Raw genomic sequence first — 20,475 nt, 5'->3', positions numbered from 1 at the left:
CATACCATCCAACATTGGGAGCCTTTCTAGACTAACCTATCTTGCCTTCTAGTCAAACCAATTGTCTGGTGCCATTCCAATTGAAATCAGCCAACTAACCAATCTTAGGTTCTTGTACCTTTCATATAACTCATTCAGTGGATCAATCCCTACGTCTATTGGCAATCTGACAGGCCTAACCTTGCTAAACGTAGGAACCAACAAACTTTCTGGATGGATTCCGGAAGAGATTGGGAATCTGAAATCTTTGACAAAACTCTCTTTGGCTAACAATACGCTCACAGGTCCGATTCCTTTATCTATTGGAAACTTAAGTGGCTTGACTCTGCTGCATCTTTTCCAAAATTATCTTTCTGGGCCTATTCCCAAAGAAATTGGAAACTTGACAAAGCTAAATGAATTAGCTCTTTCTGGGAACCAGCTATTGGGTCCCATTCCAGAAGAGATTGGGAAGCTTAGATCTCTAACTGAACTCTCTTTAGCTAGCAATACGCTCACAGGTCGGATTCCTCTGTCTATTGGAAATTTAAGTGACTTGACTCTGCTGTATCTTTTCGAAAATTATCTTTCTGAACAGATTTCTTCTGCCATAGGAAATTTAACCAATCTCAATTACTTGGGTCTTTCTGAAAACAACTTTTATGGGGCTATCCCACCCGAATTGGGAACATTGAAGCTACTAGCTTATATTAATATTTTCCAAAACCAGCTAAGTGGTGCTCTGCCCGATGGATTCAACAATCTTACACATTTAAATAGGCTAGCGCTGTCTCAAAATCATTTTACTGGTCATTTACCCGAAAATATTTGCATTGGTAGCTCACTGACGTGGTTCACAGTATCTGAAAATAACTTTGTCGGTGCTATTCCAAGGAGCCTGAAACACTGTTCTAGTTTAAGAAGAATTAGTGCCGCTGACAACCAACTATCAGGAAATATTTCTGAAGAATTTAGCGTCTCTCCGTATGTCGAGCATATTAATTTAAACAATAACAAATTTTTTGGTCAGTTGCCTTGGAATTGGAGCGGCTATCTGACTTTGACAGAGTTGAGGATCTCGAACAATAATCTTTCGGGCAGAATACCAGCTGGGCTTGGAGAGGTAGCTCGTCTGCAAAAATTTCATCTCTCTTCAAATCAATTGCATGGAAAGATCCCTAGAAGTTTGGGGAAGTTGACTTTGTTGCTTGAGCTTAAGCTGGATAGCAACGACCTTTCAGGCAATATACCATCAGAAATTGGTCAGATGTCTAGACTTTTAAATCTTAGTTTGTCGGCCAATAATCTTAGTGGCTCAATTCCAGAACAAATAGACAATTGAACACAATTGCTGGATTTAAACTTGAGCCAAAATGCACTCATCGATAGTATTCCTTCTCAAATAGGAAATCTTCCCTCACTTGCAACTCTGGATCTCAGCCAAAACATGTTGGAATCCAAATTACCACCAGAGCTAGGTGAGATGAAAAGCAGTGAGACGATGAATCTTTCCCATAATAGGATATCAGGTTTCATCCCAAAAAGCTTTGATCATTGCTTCAGTTTGATTTCCATTGATATATCCTTCAATCAATTGGAAGGTCCTCTTCCCAACATTAGTGCATTTCAAAAAGCTCCATTTGATTCCCTGAGAAACAATAAAGGTTTATGTGGCAGTGTTGCTGGATTGAAACCTTGCTCTCAACCAACTCAAAAGAACACTCGTAGAAGGACAACTAAAAGAATGATCTTTCTAGTTGTTGCTCCAATACTGGCAACCATATTTCTTTCGGTCGTGGTTCTAGGCATCTTCATTCGTGCAAGGTCACATACGAGAAGCATGGAGAATAAGCCTCGGGAATTCACTAAAAATATGTTCTCTGTCTGGAGCTTTGATGGGAAAATGGTCTATGAGAACATCATTGATGCAATAGAAAATTTTGACCCCAAGTATTGCATCGGAGTGGGAGCATTTGGAAGTGTATTTAGAGCAGAGTTGCCAAATGGTCAAGTGGTTGCTGTCAAGAAACTTCATGAAACGGATGGTGGTGCCTTGAGGTGGCCAAAAGATTTCGCCAATGAGATACGTGCGTTAACAAATATAAGGCATCGCAACATCGTGAAGCTGTACGGATTCTGCTCACATGCACAACACACTTTCTTGGTTTATGAATTCTTGGAAGGGGGAAGCTTGCTGCACCTGTTGAGCAATGATGAAATAGCTGCCATGTTCGACTGGATCAAGAGGGTAAACATTATTAAAGATGTGGCAAATGCATTATCTTATATGCATCAAAATTGTTTGCCTTCCATAATTCATCGAGATATATCTAGCAAAAATATTTTGTTAGACTCTGAGTATCAAGCCCATATTTCTGATTTTGGCACTGCAAGAATCTTGATGCCTGATTCATCTCATTGGACTTCATTTGCTGGAACTTATGGATATGCTGCTCCAGGTATACTCTTCTTTGCTTAAACAAATCCAATTTTCGCTTTACCTTCTCTTTTTCAACTATTTTATAATTACATAATGCTAGCATGAGCAAAGCAAATTATGCTTTTGGATTATGATTCAATACTCTAAAGAGATTCATCTGCACCATAGTCTAAAGTGAATATTTTTTTGTGAATTGCAGAACTTGCTTTTACCATGGAAGTAAATGAAAAATGTGATGTTTATAGTTTTGGAGTATTAGCTTTAGAAGTGATCATGGGTAAGCATCCAGGGGATTTCATAGTGTCCACATTGTCGGCATCATCATCCACTTCAACAGCATATGATATACTGTTGAAAGACATTGTGGATCCTCGACTTTCATCTCCAAGTAAGCAAGAGTCAAAACAAGTGACCTTGGTGGCAAAGCTGGCATTGTCATGTTTAGAACCCAATCCTCAGTTAAGGCCGACAATGAAGCAAGTGTGCGTCCAACTGTTAAAGGAAATACCATCTCAATTCAACGTATTCCCAATAGTTACAATTGGACAACTTCTGGACCTGCAAAAGACAAATGTTTGAACTTCTCTGTGTAAGTATCTTTCCTTGCTCTATCCAAAATTTTCAAATTTTGTTGTCTACAACTCTAAATTTGGGGAAAATTTTGCTATGATCCCTTGTAAGAAAAAATAGCAATATTAGTGTCAAAGCATGCAGGGGTGAAGTTCTAGTTTGAGCAGGGCGGGGATATGTTGACTCCAAGCATTGCAATTGTACCGCTTGACTTATGAAAAATTATAGATTAACTTTAAAAAGGTCTATTTTTTTTTTTATTATTGTCTCGCTCTTGCCCCCCGAATTTTCATAATATTCAATCTATCTCCACAATTGCCCCTCCAAAAGCATTGAAATTTCAAATTGCCCTCACCAATTCTACAATGAAACTTTAAAATAACACATATTATATGATGCTATTCTTATTTCTTTTTATAAATCTTTTTTATTGTGTAAATTTTGTTTCATTAACATTGAACTTCTCTCATATGGTTAGTCACATGAATTGCTTGCAAACCTAATATTCATTCGATAGTTTTAATGTATTCCATTATTGGCTTATTAGAATTTACATATTGTCGTCTTATGGGTAATATTAACAATTGGGCAATTCTATACAATTAGATGAACGAATAAATACAGGACACAGTAAATCACAAGTGTAGACAATTTTTTATTTTATTTTTCAAATATTGAGTTGGTGCATGTCTATTAATTTATAGCGAACAATTAGTTGTACGAAAAGTCTACAAACTGAACATAAGAAGCCCTTTGAATAAAGGCCCTAACTCCAGTATTGAGTCAGAGCGTTCCTTAGAATGAATTTCATGTTCAAAACTTGATACCAAGATTTATGCATTCCTAAATTGCAATTCTTCTAGTATTGGATCTAATACTTTAAAAAGCTTGAGCCAGGTTGTGGCAGTGGAGCACAAAAGAAAGCATCTGGACAACCTTGCCTCATGGTAGAAAAGTTGAGAAGTGTTTTGTGCTTCAGGAAGGGAATAATGCTGAAGATGTGACATAGCTAAGCATGCTTGTATAAAGGCATTGGATGTTCGATCCATAAAACCGAATTGTCTTGTATTTTCACTAGCTTGGGACAAAAATCATAAAGGATTAATATTTGGTGGCATTTGCATAATTTTCTAGTTAAGAAAAATTAATAGATTTTTCTGTTGTGTGCCTCAGAAAAGCAAATATGGCAATGATCATAATAATGCAATTGCAACGCGTGTATAGTCTTTAGATTGTGCATTGCCCTGGAATGTATGTATATAGTCTTTTAGCTTCCAACTAGATTTCTTAATACTTACTCCTCATTCTCACATGTTAGTTAGTTCGTGAAGCAGAAGAAACTCCACCAACCAAAGCAAGGACAATCTCTATTTTTTTTTTTTCATTGAAGTACTAAGTACTGAAAGTATAAGGTTCATAATGGGAAGAAGCAGCAACCATAGGCGGATGACCTTCCATCCTCCTATTGTTGCAAGAAATAACTGGATCTACATTTCGACAAAGAGAAATTTGAAAGAAAGACTACCAAAAAAATGTTATGACAATGCAACATTTTTTATTGTGCTTAGTTATTGGCTAACATGAATTTGATTAGGTATGAATGACTTGTTGTAAACAAAAAGGTAATACATATAGATGCATCTCTAAAATCATACCAGGACTAATGTTTTTATCATACTCTAGGTGTGTACTTAATTAAGATTTCTATGTGTTTTCTGGTAAACTATTGAAGAAAATTAATTGCATTGAATTCCACATATGGTCCCCTAATTGCGAAATTTCCTAGAGATAATAGGAATGAGGAACTCAAAGATGAAGTATTTTGGCTAGGTAAAGTGTTTCTATTTTAATGAGTAGAGGATCTGATTGCAAAATTTTTAGAATCATGTTTATGGAGCATATATTGTCCCTCTGGCAATGATGTTTATGTCTCCCACCAAAAGTATTTAAATTAAATTACAGGAACTTTCTATGAAATATTTTTCGAGAGATATGCTTTCCATCATCTTCTTTGGAATTTGCAGGGTATTTGAAAGTTTGCTACCTATAAAATCAAGTAGCAGTTGCTTGATTTACAATGGCACGTGGGATTGATCTGTTACTCTTTGAACAATTATTCTAAAAGATTTGGAACTTCTTAGTTATTTGTAATTATTGAATACTAAGCCCAAATGCAGCCTATTTGCCAAGATAAGATTCTTCATTTGTATCTTCATCTGTATCTGAGAGGTCACAAGTTCGACTCTCCAAGGAATAAAGGGAGAGCCACTATTAATTCTCTTTAAAAAAAAAAAAAGATAAATAGCAACTAACAACTAATCCATCGTTATGCATTATCGTAATCTAAAATAGAGAACCAGCTAAGATGGCCTGAGCTCAGGTCTTCTTTGACCACGTTGACACTAATTGTATAGTAAAAAAAATAGAATTTCTAAAAGGTTGTAAAATTTTCAATTTGGTATTTTTTTAGTTAATTTTCTCCTCCTAAATCCCAAATTAAGTCGAATATGCGGATAAGGCAAACTAAGTTGGGGTTTGTCTTGGGATAAACCTGGGGTCAACTTTAGCTCCTTCAACTACAATTTTGCATCGACATGTGGCTGTATCTTGGGATAAACCTCCTCCGGGTTCCCTAAAGCTTAACACAGATGCAAGTGTCGGACAACAGGTGGCCGCTGGGGCTGGGTTGGTCAGGAACCACCAGGGGGAGGTAATTTTGGCCTTTTACAAAGAATTTGGTGACGTGAGTGTCTTGGCAGCAGAGAGCCTTTCCCTTTTATTTGGTTTGACTTTGTGTGTTCAAAGAGGCATGGAAGGTTTTGCTGTTGAAGTTGATTCGGCGGTGTTGGTGAGATTGATTCAATCCAACTCTCTGGCCAAATGGCCCCTATGCAATACACTACGTCAAATCAGGAAAATAGTAGCTCAAGCTTCAGTTCAGATTTCACATGTCTTCAGAGAGGCAAACGGTGCAGCAGATAAATTAGCCAGCTTGAACTTGGGATCACAGCGACTCTTTAACTTACCTCAAGAGCTGCCATCTGCGGTTAAAGCCATTGTAGCTCTAGATTCAATGTCATTTCCCAACTTTAGGGCACAAGTTGTAAAGGAATCATTAATGGGAAAGCACGGTGTTCATGGCGGTAACGAGGGCATCTACAGGAGCCGCTAAAGTACATAAGGTACCGTCTTGCAAACATTGGAGAGGAATCGCGATTTATTTCGGCATATCAATCACCTTTTGTAAAATTAGAATGTAGCAAGTGCCATGTGATATTTTTCTTCAATTTGGGTTTGTTGGCAGGGAGTTTTCATCCATTTATAAGGGGAAACTCTGTCAAATTTTCTTAAAATAAATAAAAAATTTCATTTTAAAAAAAAAAGTTGGGGTTTGTCTGGTTTTGTTTGTTACAAGATTTGGCATACACTCATACAATGTCATTCATCTACATGTGAATTTTGTTTACATATATCAAAATATGATAATTACATCAAATTTTATATAAGAAATTGTATGAATACCATCAGTGGATAAATTTTACTTAAACCAACCAAAGGTCTCTACCAGCCCCAATTTGGTATATACAACTTCAAAAGCAACATATAAGGACCAAATAAAATCAAATGGCGGCAACAAGCACTAGGACAAAATGATTGACATTCTAAAGGCATTCTAAAATTTCTGCCATATAACTAAAATGTAAAAGTTTTTGGAGTTTTTGTAGAAGAATAAATTGTAACGATGTGATATATGTGAAATAAAAACGTAATTAAAAAATGTGCAAGGAAAATTTTTTCACAAAATAGTAATTGAAACATGCTCTTCTACCTTGACCTTTTCAAACCTGCATCTTCGAACTTGAGCGGGCATTGGCATCTTCTTTAACTTTATAAATAATTCCAGCTTGATGCAATTATAAAGATGTCAGTTTACTTAATTTTTAAATTCACAATAATTTCTTTATTTTTAACTAACCAATCTATAAATGAAGTGAAAAAATTCCCCCATCACCTCCTCGCTCCTTTAGTCCCATCCCTCTTCTGTTGGAAAAAATTTATAAAGCAAAAAACCTATAAATGAAGTGAAATTTGCAGATTCCAGGATGACTCACACCATCTAGCATTAAAGGAAGTTGATTTTCTTTTCCTTTTTTCTTTTGTTTTTGTAGTAAGTCCAACTAAGTTGACTAAAACAACTAAAACTTGCTACTTAGGAAAAAACAAATTCCAAAACAACATTATTCGCCTATAAGAAGGCAGAAGGATCCCAAAAAGAAATAGTAATAGTACATTATTAGGGGTACTACCGCCAAGTTGGCCTGAACAAATACATTACTTACAGATCCATCGTTTTTTTTTGGAGGGATACATATCCCATCTTTACTGGCAACTTGGAGCAGCATGTTACATATTTAAAATTGCGAGACCTATATTCCTGTGATTAGCATTTGGCAATTTGGAAAGCCAATGTTCTTATTAATCACAATGTACGTTATCTAACCAATTTTTCATTTTTCTATCTCACATACGTTAAATTATAAAAAATAGATGTATATATATACAGGTAAAAAGTTGAAAAGATATTTCAAATAGCTGTAAATCCAAATGAGAAATTACTTTTGTAAATGTGTTGAGAATAGCAAAAAAGTAAAAACCTTAAAACCGCTGTGCTCCAGCTTGATTATGATCATATTTGGAAATTCTCGAGAATCATTGCTACCAAACAAAATCGACCTTAAATTCAAAGATGAGCATTTTTTGTACGTGATGTTGTTGTATCACACATTCTAATAGATGTATATTAAACAATTATGAAACCACTAATTCACGCCATTTTTTGTGTGTAAATTACTAGTAACTTCCCTATGGTTTAACACATTATCACATGACCTCCCTAACGCTTAAAATATTCACATAATCCCTTGTAACTTTATGTAAAGTGGATATTTGATAGAAAGCAACCTAGACAAGGTTGTTTGTTGAAATATCATATTATTACTCTTACTTAAGTGCCAATCCAAATGAGAGTCTAACCACTTTGTATAAAATCATGGGGGGAATCGTATAGATATATGAAAAACTATAGGAGAATTAAGTGAATTTTTATATAAAAAAAAAACTATAAGGAGGTTAAATGGATATTATAATTTCGCTATATAAGTTCTTAGAGTGTGTGAGGATCAATTTCTATAACACAAGGTACTTTCTCTCCATTTTTTACTTTACATAAAGCTATAGAAGGTTATGTGGATATTTTGAAATGTTAAGAAAATCATGTGCCAATATGCAAAACTATGGGGGACTATTATTTTTTTTTTGGTGTACAAAAGGAATCGTAATAATCAAGTATAAGGGAAATTTTTCACCTAACGGATCATTTTGCAGTGTTTACTTGCTAGTGTTTGTCTAAATCACTTGGTCTTGGTTGCGTAATTTTACACATTGCACTTGATTAGTAAATAGGATATCAGAGGACTAAGAAAGGAGTATCTTAAAAACAACACAAGCACTTATACTTTTACCTGGCTTGCTGTTCTAGATTGTGTTTAGTTAGTGGCTTTTATCTATTGCAACTCCTATGTTTTAATATGGTTCTGATATTTGTAATTTAAAATTAAGTTTAGGACTATCATAAATGCAAAGATTGTAAGTATTGTAATGTGGAAAACAAAAAGAACGGGAATGAGAAAAAATTGAAAGAGTTTTGAGGAAGTCCAAACTAAAAGAGGGTAGTGGCCCGGGAGGTTTTTCTTCTGTTCAGTGCTGGGTATTATTATACTATCTACTATATTACGGTGATTTTAATTTTAGATGGATCAAACTTTTAAGTTTCAGCTAAAATTCATGTAAGAAGGAAGCTATCTATAAAAACCTCAAAGATTCTATGAAAAGTAATATTCTTCTATGTTTGATGCATAACTAATTAATACTACTATGTAACAATGATCATCTAGAAAGTTTTTGCTCGAGTTCCTAGTGTTTCAAAGTACATACATTATAGATAAACAAAAGAATGAAAAGAGGTTTGGACAAATAAAACTACACATGATATCAGTATCACCAAAATCGTAATGTAAGTGATAGGATATCTTCACTAAAAAAATGAAAAAAAAAGTAGTCAAATTTTTTACGTTTAGAATAATCCATGCTTCTCTAGTTAATTTTTATGCAATCTATATTTCTAGTCAAATAAAAAAATTTCATGTTTAATTTATGCCAAATATTAACACTTACATCCATATACATAGACCAAACATAAAGGAATTGCTATTGCGTGTGGATCATCTGATTTAGAAATTTGTAAAAAACTAAACAAGAAAAAAAACTGCAAGTTCCAGTTAAGATGCATTCTTTTCCTATGAAAACCATAGTGCAGTAGTAATAAATCCATGCGTGTTTTTATGATAAGAATTCCTCTATATTTTAATGAATTGAAATTTTATAGAAATTAAAGATTAAAAACAGCAATAAAAGAAGAAGAAGAAAACAATTGAACCCTCCTCATTATGATTATAACCCTTTTTTAATAATTTATTTAAGGAGAAACATTTCTTTATTTGGACTTCCAATTTAAACCCTACAACTCACATGAATTTTCTTGTAATATACCATCTTTTTTTCTCCTAATCCCTTTTTTCCTACTACATATAAGTAGTTGCGCATTTTACTATTCACCAAATTTTGCGCGTTCTCGTTTTCCCTCTTATGCTTAAGAGTTTTGTACTTCTTCTGTTTTCCCTCTTGTGCTTCGTGCACTTGTACCTTTTTGCTTAGTGCAACTTAAGTCTTCTTCTTTTATTCGCTTGATGCAATGTAACATGTGTATGATAAGCAATAATATATATACACTTGATGGAAGTATATATATGGCTATGTCCTTTGGTATGCCGTTTTGCTATTTATGTTTGATTTTTTTAATTCAATTGGCAGTAAATGTAATGGTTTTTTTAATTTAATAGTGTAAAATGACTATTAAAAAGTATTTTAAAATGTAATTATAGGCCAAGAAATAAAAAAAGATGAGTTTGTTTTAATAAATGAAATGATCTTAGTTTTGTGTAATAATAGATAAAAAAAAGATGCTTTCTTTGTGATTGCTGCAAATTTATAAGTATAAAAAATATATTTTTAATTCCTTAAATATTTTTAAAAATTCATAAAAATAAATTCATAAAAAATACAAATAAATTCTTATTATTTAACAAATCAATTCGAGGCATTGCTCTTCGATCCAATGAACCTTAGAACATATAGATCTTGAATTTGTAGATTAGGCGAGGTAAGTTGTGTCAGTGCAAATAAATTATGTTTTACTATTGCTACAAATTATTTATGTAATTTGTATTTTATCTATATCAATTCTCAAGAGAATATATTTTGACGAAAAAAGTCTTAAGAGAATATATAAATATTAAGAATATATATATATAATTCTTTTTCATAATTGGAAAAGAGTGAATGGCCCAAAATGTTACTAAACTATTGAAAATGGCACCCTTTGGTCATCAAACTTTTTTTGTGGCCCAAAAGGTCACTAAACTCACATAAACGCGCTAGCAGAGTCATTTTATCGACTTTTAGCGGTGTCCCATCCCGTTACAAGGGCCCTTGAGTTGAACGAATATTCTGATATGGGCAAAATGTCCAAAAGGTTATTGGAACAAGGGAACCCATATTTGGCTTCATTCCCAAAGTTGACCAACCGATCGTTTGCTTCACTTTATCTTCTCCGGCGAAGGGTGATCGTGACCACCTGTAAATCAAATCAAAATAGTAAATAACTAGATTTATAGCCTAATCATCTGAAAAACATGAGCAGCCAAGGAAATTGTGAAGCTAGTGATTTCAATGGACTGGGTGAAACGACCGAGGGATGAGCATGTTGATCCGCACACGATGTATGGTAAGTTCTTATAAAATTTGTTTTGGTGCAGAAGATTGTTGGTAAAAGATAGTGTAAATTATGGGAATATTAACACAAAATGCAAAAATGTCAAAAAATTTAAGTGTGTGGGGTCTGTGATTTTAGGTTTTAAAGGGTTATTTTATATAACAAAGGGGCATGAAAGGGACATGAGAGAATGGTCCTCCCTTTTGTCGTTATAGTAGTTTACAAGGGGTCCTACATTCACATGTTGTTAAGCTAAATTATTAGGCAGAAAAAAATGTGAATTTTGTTGTATTCATTGACTAACTAAGGTATAATATTAAGGTTTTGTGTGGTGAAGAAATGAACCTGCATTGAAGAATTAAAAATTAATTTCAGCATGTAGTTTTTATTAACAAATTGGATATATATCAATTAACAATACCTACCACTATTTGGTTTGTTAATGCAGAGCATGGATGCTCATTATTTTCAATTAAGATGCAGCATGGTGGTAGAATTCAAGGGGATAAATATAAGAGCTATGTTGGTGGGGAGATAGGCTATTTTGATCTTTGTGATGGCGATAGGATGTCAATGCATTAGATTAACACCATGGTGAAAAAGTGTGGCTACAACAACGAAGTCATATTCTACTATTATCTTGATCCAAGAAGTGATATCAACCATGGATTGAAAGAACTCCAAACTGACGAGCATATCAGAGAGTTTTGTAGTTGGGTGGAGCAGTTCAAGTTGATGGAAGTGATATGCAACCATGTTCCACAAGATGAGGCATTAAAAATTCAAACAAAGACCATCGTGAAGCCACCAAATGTGCACAAGTCTACAATGGTAATACAGGAAATTGATGATGGGGAGCAAGGTCAAACAATCCATGCAGGTAGTAGTAAATTTGTCAAAACCTCACAATCTATTAGGAAAAGGGGTTATATTTCGCGATCATTTGCTGCTTTAGAGTGGAAGGATAGCATTATACAAAAAGAAGCAGTGCATGGAGCTACTAGGCAAGGTGATACATCTATAATTGCAGCAGGTTTTCACTCAACTACTGGAGAAGGTGAACAGGTTGACTCAGAGAAAATTGAAAATGAGGGAGAAGGAGACGAGTGTGATGGTGATGGAACATGTGATGAGAGGGAATTTCAGCATTACACAGATTATTGTAGAGATGATGAAATGTATGAAATACAAACTAGGCAGCAGCCTCCAACACAATGTGGTGAACCATGCTAAGTCAAGTGAAAGGCAGCCAGAGAGTGAAAATGATGTTGGCGAAAGAGAGAGTGAAAGGCAGCCAGGTGAGCAACCAACCCAGGCAAGAACTCAAGCAACAAAAAGTTCACATTTGAGGAGGAGTTCTAGGTTGAGCAGCAGACGGCAAGGTGATGCCAGTGTCCCTGAAACTACACAGGGAAGTGAAGACTGTGGTTGGCAAACTACACAGCAAACACAAGCAGCCAATGCCAGCAATCAAAATCCACTTTTGAATGATGGAGTGGAGATGGAACTCAACAGCAATCATGGGTCGTTTGACGAGGAAATCAAAGGGGCAGAGGTAAAGTGTACTAAGTTTGATATGGAGAAATATATGAAAAATCCCGAATTTGAAATTGGTATGAAATTTGGAAGTAAGGGTTTGTTTAGAGAAGCTATTAGGAATTACTCGATTCTTACCGGAAGACTTGTATTTATGTATACGAATGACAAATCTAGATTGAGGGCAAAATGTGTGACATCTTGTCAGTGGTATGTGTATGCTTCTAAAGTTCCGACCTTAAACAACTCGGATTTTGATTTGAAGACATTAAATGATGTGCACGGCCAGTGCAGTCATGCATGAAAAACAAGCACATGTCTACATCTTGGCTGGCAAATAGATATGAAGGCCAAATAAAGTCAAATATGGACATGCCAGCAAAACAAATTAGGCAGACTGTGGATGAACAATATAAGTGTGAGATTAGTAGAAGTGTGGCTTACAGGGCAAGGAGTAAGACTAGGAGGAATATTAAGGGCAGTGTTGATAAGTGAATATTTTGTCTATATTTTTGTACAGTTTTGCACGAGCTTTTGTCATGTTTTTAAAGGATCATAGTCGTACTTAAGCTCTTTTTGGTGCAAATTGCTTCAAGTGTTGTTTAGTGATCGAAACGTGCAAAATGAGTAGATTAATGCATAAACATATGATATTTTGTAGGTTATCAGATCATGAAACACTTACATATTATCAAGAAGAGGCAAGATGCTAGTTGGAGGACAATGGACAAGTGAGACAAGGAGCGAAGATTGAGCAAAAGAGAGAAGAATTTGAAGATGGAAACAGGGGAGATGGATCCGAGCTCGGATCTTCTCTCGTCCCATATGATCCGAGCCCTCGGTTAAACTTCTGGAGAAGTAAATCCGAGGGCCAGACGATCCGAGCTCGGATCGACCTGAAGAAGGCCTCGGATCCTGCATGAAGAACGATAAAGAAAAAGCTGAAGGCAAGGATCCGAGCTCGGATCCTATTTTTACCCCTCGGATCAAGGCCTCGGATCTTTCTCTCTCCTCTGCAACTTGCAGAACAACTTGTGTTCATTTCACACTTACTTTTTGACTCATGTTTCAAACAAAATTTGGGCTGGAAGCTGGCAAACCTCTTGTACACTTGAAGAAGCAAGATGTGATGATTTCAAGGAGGGGCAAATTTGGAAGAAAAAGGAGAAAAAGACATTATTAGATAGAAGTAGAACATAGTAGAAGATATATAGGAGATGTTAGCTTTAGAAAAGAGAAGTTAGTCTTGTCTTGTTCTCTCTAGCTAGTAACTTTTGTGGAGAACAATTGGAGACTTCATTGTACCCATTTTGTTGAAGAAATTGAAGATCATTTGAAGCTTCTTCATTAACCTTGGCTAAGCTTTCTCTAATCTATCTTTTACTTGTGATTCATGATGTGTTCATGCAATGAAGCTATGTGTTTTCTTGTTATATCTTACATGAGTGGCAAAATTTCTAGATCTAGGAAGTAGATGAAGCTTATGGCTACTTGATATGAAGTGGATATGATTTACACTTGTTACATCTTGTATTAACTTGTCTACTTGTGCATGCTTAGCCCTTGTTGTTGCTTGATCACCAATAACAAGCTCTTAGTTGTTATTATTCAATGAAAATTGGTAATAATGATGGAACATCATGAGTAGGGCTTAAGTAGTAGACTCGTGAGAATAGAGGTACACTTAAGTGGATTAACCTTGCATTTCATAAAGGAAACAAGAGTAGAACTAGTTATTCACCATGAGAATAGGGAAAACTAGACTATTCTAGGCCATTTCATCATGAGAATGAGATTTGGTAATAGTGAAAATGAATCCCTAGTTAAACAAGGGTTGTAACAAGAGGTAAATCTATTCATTTGTGTTGTTTATGCCATAAGTGGAATCTACATCCCTAGACTCAAGTGTTTAGTGAATTTTCTCCATTTGTTATCTTGCAATTGTTTAGTTAAGACTTGTAGGAAGTAGTAGTTATAGATTCTCTTGCATTAATTATTAGTTAGTCTAAATAATAGAGTAAGTAAAGGACCTAGTACTTGTTTAAGTTGCTCCTCGTGGGATCGACCCGATACATGCCATAAACTACTAATTTGACCTGTATACTTGCAGTCAACGAGTATTAATCGGAATTAAACTTGCACTTATATCAAAAACCCGTCAAGTTTTTGGCGCCGTTGCCGGGGAGTGGCAATATTAGGGCCTAACAAGTTCTATTAATTTAGACCTTTATATTCGATTAGTTGGTACTAGTTTAGTGTAGCGAAAATTCTTGTTAATATTTTGAATTGGATTTTTATTTATTTTTGTGATATAATTATTACATTGTCTCTATTCTTCAATTTTTGTAGTGTATGCACCGAGCTTTACAAGTAGTAGTACCTTTTGATCCTGAAATTGAAAGGACACTACGTAGACAAAGAAGGCGTACACCACAACAAAATGAAGAAGAGATTAGGCAACCAATAGAGGGAATTGCAATAGAGCTTCCGTTTGAAGAAGAGATGGCAGAAAATGAAGCAAATAGGCAAGCTCTAAGGGATTTCGCTCTACCGGGAACTCAAGGATCCCAAACAAGTATAGCGCGGCCAACGGTAAACGCTAACAACTTTGAGATTAAACCATCACTTATCCAAATGGTTCAACAATCTCAATTTGGAGGTAATGCCGTAGAGGATCCTAATGCACACTTAGCCACATTCTTGGAAATATGTGATACAATTAAAATGAATGGAGTTAGTGATGATGCTATAAGGCTAAGGTTGTTTCCATTTTCATTGAGAGATAAAGCTAAAATTTGGCTACACTCTCATGCGCCTAACACTTTCACCACTTGGGATGATTTATCTAGGGCATTTTTGAATAAATATTTTCCACCGGGTAAAACGGCTAAGCTTAGAATGGATATCACTAGTTTTAGCCAATTGGATGGTGAATCATTGTATGAAGCTTGGGAACAGTTTAGAGAGTTGCTTCGGAGATGTCCACATCATGGACTTCCCGATTGGCTAATCGTACAAACTTTCTACAATGGTTTATCTTTCTCTACTAAAACTACCATCGATGCAGCCGCAGGTGGAGCTTTAATGGGTAAATCACCCCAAGAAACTCAAAGTTTAATAGAAGAAATGGCCGCAAACAACTACCAATAGGCCAATGAGAGAGGTAATCTGAGACGCCACGCAGGTATGATTGAAATGGACACTCTTAACATGTTGAGTGCCCAAATGAACAATGTGGTGAAGTTACTTAATAGGCAAGCCGGAGTTGGTTCAAGTTCATCTAATGCACATGTGGCGTGTTGTTCCGTATGTGGAGGTGAACATGATACTAATGATTGTGTTGATTTTGAGCAGGTACAATTTGTTAACAACTATAATCGAAATGCTCAAAATAACCCCTACTCAAACACTTACAATCCGGGGTGGAGAAATCATCCAAACTTTGGATGGAAAGATCAAAGCAATCAACATAGGCCAACCAATCCGCCGGGATTCCAACCTAGGCAACCACAAGCGGAAACTAAACCAGGTTGGGAGATAGTGGTGGAAAAGCTTGCCAAAGTTACTTCGGATAGGTTTGAGCGAGTAGAAGGAAGATTGGATCAACTTACTACAATGTATCGGAATGTTGAGGTCCAAATTGGCCAAATTGCTGGTTCTCTCAATAATAGAAATCAAGGAGATTTGCCTAGTAAGACGGAGGTGAATCCTAAGGAGCATGTCAAGGCCATTACTCTTCGTAGTGGTAAACAGTTGGAAGATCCTCCAGTGGTTGAAAGTGAGAAAAATGGGAGTGAAAAACAAAACAAAAAAGGGAGGAACCAAGAGGCAAGTTTGGAGGAAGATAGTCGGGAGAAACCAAGAGAAGATCAACCATCATCTTCCACTACCATCCCAATACCTCCGGCGGTTCCATTTCCTCAAAGATTCAAGCCAAATAAGATTGATAAAGAATTTGAAAAGTTTGTTAGAATTTTCAAACAATTGCACATTAATATCCCTTTTGCCAATGCTATTTTGCAGATTCCTTCATATGTCAAGTTTCTCAAAGAGATCATGACGCGAAAGAGGAAATTGGAGGATTGCGAAACAATAGCATTAACAGAGGAGTGCAGTGCCATCATACAGAACAAACTACCACCGAAATTGAAGGATCCGGGGAGTTTCTCTATACCTTGCACTATTGGTAACATCGACTTTTCTAAAGCGTTATGTGACCTTGGTGCTAGTGTATTATTAATTCCTTTAACGGTGGCAAGACAATTAGATTTGCATGAACTTAAACGCACTAATCTTACCTTGCAACTAGCGGATAGGTCTATTAGACATCCATTGGGAGTATTGGAGAATGTATTGATCAAGGTTCAAAAATTTATCATTCCCGTGGATTTTGTGGTATTAGATATGGAAGAAGATATATCTATGCCTATTATACTTGGTAGACCATTTCTAGCAACTGCAGGTACTATTATTGATGTCAAAAATGGCAAACTTAAATTTTAAGTAGGTGAAGAAGAGGTAGAGTTCAATTTGAATGAAATGGAAAAATACCCTTCTTTTACCGATCATGCTTGTTCTATTGGCACAATTGATAAACTAACCCAAGAGTTGAGCCGAGTCAATTTTGACTTCGACCCTCTTGAGCTTTGTTTATTGAGTTTAGGCATGCAAGAGGGAGATTGTGAAGCACTTGAAGAAGTGGCCAAGTATTTGGATTTTCAAGCACCCTATAATAGGGGTAATGCCTATGAAAGTCTTGGCCAAGGAAAAGGGCTACCACCACCTTCGGAGATTGAACCTCCAAAATTAGAGCTCAAGCCACTTCCAACTCATCTAAGGTACGAGTTTCTTGGAGAAAACAATACTTTACCTGTCATTGTTAATGCTTACCTAGATGAAGAGCAATGTGCAAAGTTGCTAAGAGTTCTAAGAAGGCATAAAAAAGTAATTGGATGGACAATTTCGGATATTAAGGGTATAAGTCCTTCTATATGTATGCACCGCATTCTAATGGAGGACAATTACAAACCGGTGGTGGAAACGCAAAGAAGACTCAATCCAAATATGAAGGAGGTGGTAAGAAATGAAATTCTTAAATGGCTTGACGCATGTATAATCTTTCCTATCTCTGATAGTGTTTGGATTAGTCCCATTCATGTTGTACCAAAAAAGAGTGGAATCACTATAATTATGAGCAAAAGTGATGAGATGATTCCATCTCGACTTGTGGTTGGGTGGAGAGTGTGTATTGATTATCGCAAGTTAAATGCGGTAACAAGAAAAGACCACTTTCCTTTACCCTTTCTTGATCAATTATTGGAGCGAATAGCTGGTTATGAATTTTATTATTTTCTTGATGATTTTTCAGGATATAACCAAATAGCTATAGCCCCGGAGGATCAAGAGAAGACCACTTTTGCTTGTCCTTATGGCACTTTTGCCTTTAGAAGGATGCCATTTGGCCTATGCAACGTCCCTGCTACCTTTCAACGTTGCATGATGGCCATATTTTCTGATTATATAGAGAAAATTATGGAGATATTTATGGATGATTTTTCGGTTTATGGCTCATCGTTTGACCATTGTCTTCATAATTTAGAATTGATTTTGCAGAGATGCAAGGAGACAAATCTTGTGCTGAATTGGGAGAAATGTCATTTTATGGTGCAAGAAGGAATCGTTTTAGGGCACAAGATTTTCTCCAAGGGAATTGAGGTGGATAAGGCAAAAATTGAAGTCATCGAACGAATGCCTCCTCCAAACAATCTCAAGGGGATAAGAAGCTTTCTAGGACACGCAGGCTTTTATAGACGCTTTATTAAGGATTTTTCTAAAATAGCAAAGTCATTGTGTGAATTATTATGTAAAGATACCCCTTTTCAATTTAATGATAATTGTGTTGTTGCTTTTGAAAAGTTGAAGAAGGAATTGATTTCAGCACCCATTATAACTTCACCGGATTGGTCACTACCATTTGAATTGATGTATGACGCAAGTGACTATGCGGTTGGAGCAGTTTTAGGGCAAAGGAAAGAAGGAAGGTTGCACGTCATTTACTATGCAAGCAAATTACTCAATGAGGCACTACTCAATTATGCAACCACTGAAAAGGAGCTATTGGCGGTGATATTTGCTTTAGATAAATTTAGATCCTATTTAGTAGGATTTAAAGTTATCATTTATACGGACCATTCGGCTCTCAAATATTTGCTACATAAGAAAGACGCGAAACCACGTCTAATTCGGTGGATTCTTTTGTTGCAGGAATTTGATATGGAGATAAAGGACAAAAAGGGATCGGAGAACCTTGTAGCGGATCATCTATCACGATTGGAATATATCCCGATCAATGATCAAGTTCCCATTCAAGAGAATTTTCCAGATGAATTTGTCCTAGCTATTGTCAATTCTCCATGGTATGCGGATTTTGCCAATTATTTGGTAAGTGGAGTAATACCAAAGGATTTTAATTATCATCAAAAGAAGAAATTCTTACATGATGTGAAAAGTTTTTTTTGGGAGGAACCATTGCTTTATAGACATTGTGCTGATGGTATGGTGCGTAGATATATTCCCGAAGATGAGGTACGTAATGTTTTATATCATTGTCATAACCTAGAAACGGGTGGTCATTTTAGCACTTCAAAGACCGTGGCAAAAATATGGCAATCAGGGTTTTATTGGCCAACTATGTACCAAGATGCTAGGGAATATGTTAAAAGTTGTGATGCATGCCAAAGAACCGGGAATATCTCAAGAAAAAATGAAATGCCCCTTACTACTTTCTTAGAAGTTGAATTATTTGAAGTATGGGGGATGGATTTTATGGGACCATTTCCTAGTTCTTTTAATAATAAGTACATCTTAGTGGCAGTGGATTATGTTTCTAAATGGGTAGAAGCTATCGTTTCACCTACCAATGACTCTAAGGTTGTACTTCGGTTCCTTAAAAAGAATATTTTTAATAGGTTTGGTATTCCTAAGGCCATAGTAAGCGATGAAGGGAAGCATTTTTGTAATAAGCAAATTGACTCTCTATTGCTTAAGTATGGTTGTAGGCACAAGACATCACTACCATACCACCTGCAAGCAAATGGACAAGCTGAGTTAGCCAATCGAGAGATCAAGCTCATATTGGAGAAAACAGTGAATAAATCAAGGAAGGATTGGGCGAGACGTCTTGATGATGCATTATGGGCGTATCGAACGGCATTTAAGACACCTTTGGGGATGTCGCCGTATCGATTAGTCTTTGGAAAAGCTTGTCATTTGCCTGTAGAGGTGGAACACAAAGCATATTGGGCAATTAAAGCAATTAACATAGATTTATGTCTTGCAGGTGGAAGGAGACTACTTCAACTGAGCGAACTTGAAGAACACCGGCTACATGCTTACGAGAATGCAAGAATTTATAAGGAGAAAGTGAAATATTGGCATGATAAGCATCTCGTTCCCAAAAAATTTGAGGTGGGACAAAAAATGCTATTATATAACTCACGCCTTCGGTTGTTTCCCGGGAAACTCAAGTCAAGATGGTCGGGACCTTTTGAAGTCACTCAAGTGTTTCCTTATGGAGCCGTTGAAGTAGTTAATGCGAGAAATGAACGATTCAAGGTCAATGGTCAACGATTAAAACCTTACTTGGCAGGTGAAATCGTTCCTAAGGGATTCATATGTCCTTTGGGTGACTCTTCTTCAACTTAAAGATCCTACCCTTTTGAGTCGAGCTAACGACTATAAACAAAAGCGCTTGTTGGGAGGCAACCCAATATTAATATTATAGTTGTGTTATAGTTCATGTGTTTCTTGCATTTTGGTTTGATGAGATTTTCTAATTATATGTATTTCATATGCTTGTAGGGGGCTACCGGGGTTTGAACGCTTATCTTGGAGGTGCATGGGGAGAACGAGAGTTGAAAAGGGAGTTTTAAGGGTGTTTACTGTTTTTTAGCATTTGATCATGCTTACTATTAGTCTAAAAATAGTATTTTAATGATTTGCAAGTGAGAGTTGGTGTTAATCAGTATATATATGTTTATGTGCTCATTTGAAGTGTGTC

The 20,475-nt window shown here is 36.0% G+C and overlaps 2 protein-coding genes and 1 non-coding gene across 3 annotated transcripts; 2 read left to right on the top strand and 1 right to left on the bottom strand.

Moving 5' to 3' along the window:
• The first annotated feature begins 1,149 nt into the window (after positions 1 to 1,149).
• Positions 1,150 to 3,296, top strand: LOC113737089 (MDIS1-interacting receptor like kinase 2-like). Its single transcript, XM_072071966.1, has 2 exons — positions 1,150 to 2,438; positions 2,619 to 3,296. Exons 1-2 carry the CDS (start codon positions 1,427 to 1,429, stop codon positions 2,996 to 2,998), a joined length of 1,392 nt encoding a protein of 463 aa, XP_071928067.1. The 5' UTR covers positions 1,150 to 1,426; the 3' UTR covers positions 2,999 to 3,296.
• A 12,009-nt stretch (positions 3,297 to 15,305) lies between these two features.
• On the bottom strand, positions 15,306 to 15,412 carry LOC140022483 (small nucleolar RNA R71). Its single transcript, XR_011826469.1, has one exon. It is a non-coding gene; the product is annotated as a small nucleolar RNA R71 (small nucleolar RNA).
• A 190-nt stretch (positions 15,413 to 15,602) lies between these two features.
• LOC140015832 (uncharacterized) lies at positions 15,603 to 20,120 on the top strand. The gene is made up of 3 exons (XM_072068660.1): positions 15,603 to 16,878; positions 17,080 to 18,832; positions 19,475 to 20,120. The coding sequence occupies exons 1-3, from the start codon at positions 15,603 to 15,605 to the stop codon at positions 20,118 to 20,120; spliced, it is 3,675 nt and encodes a 1,224-aa protein (XP_071924761.1).
• Positions 20,121 to 20,475: the final 355 nt, after the last annotated feature.

The sequence above is a fragment of the Coffea arabica genome, chromosome 1e, assembly GCF_036785885.1.
Source record: "Coffea arabica cultivar ET-39 chromosome 1e, Coffea Arabica ET-39 HiFi, whole genome shotgun sequence".
In the NCBI taxonomy this organism is placed as follows: Eukaryota; Viridiplantae; Streptophyta; class Magnoliopsida; order Gentianales; family Rubiaceae; genus Coffea; species Coffea arabica.
Note: the sequence above shows the minus strand (reverse complement) of the source record. Positions and strands in the feature narration are given on the sequence as shown.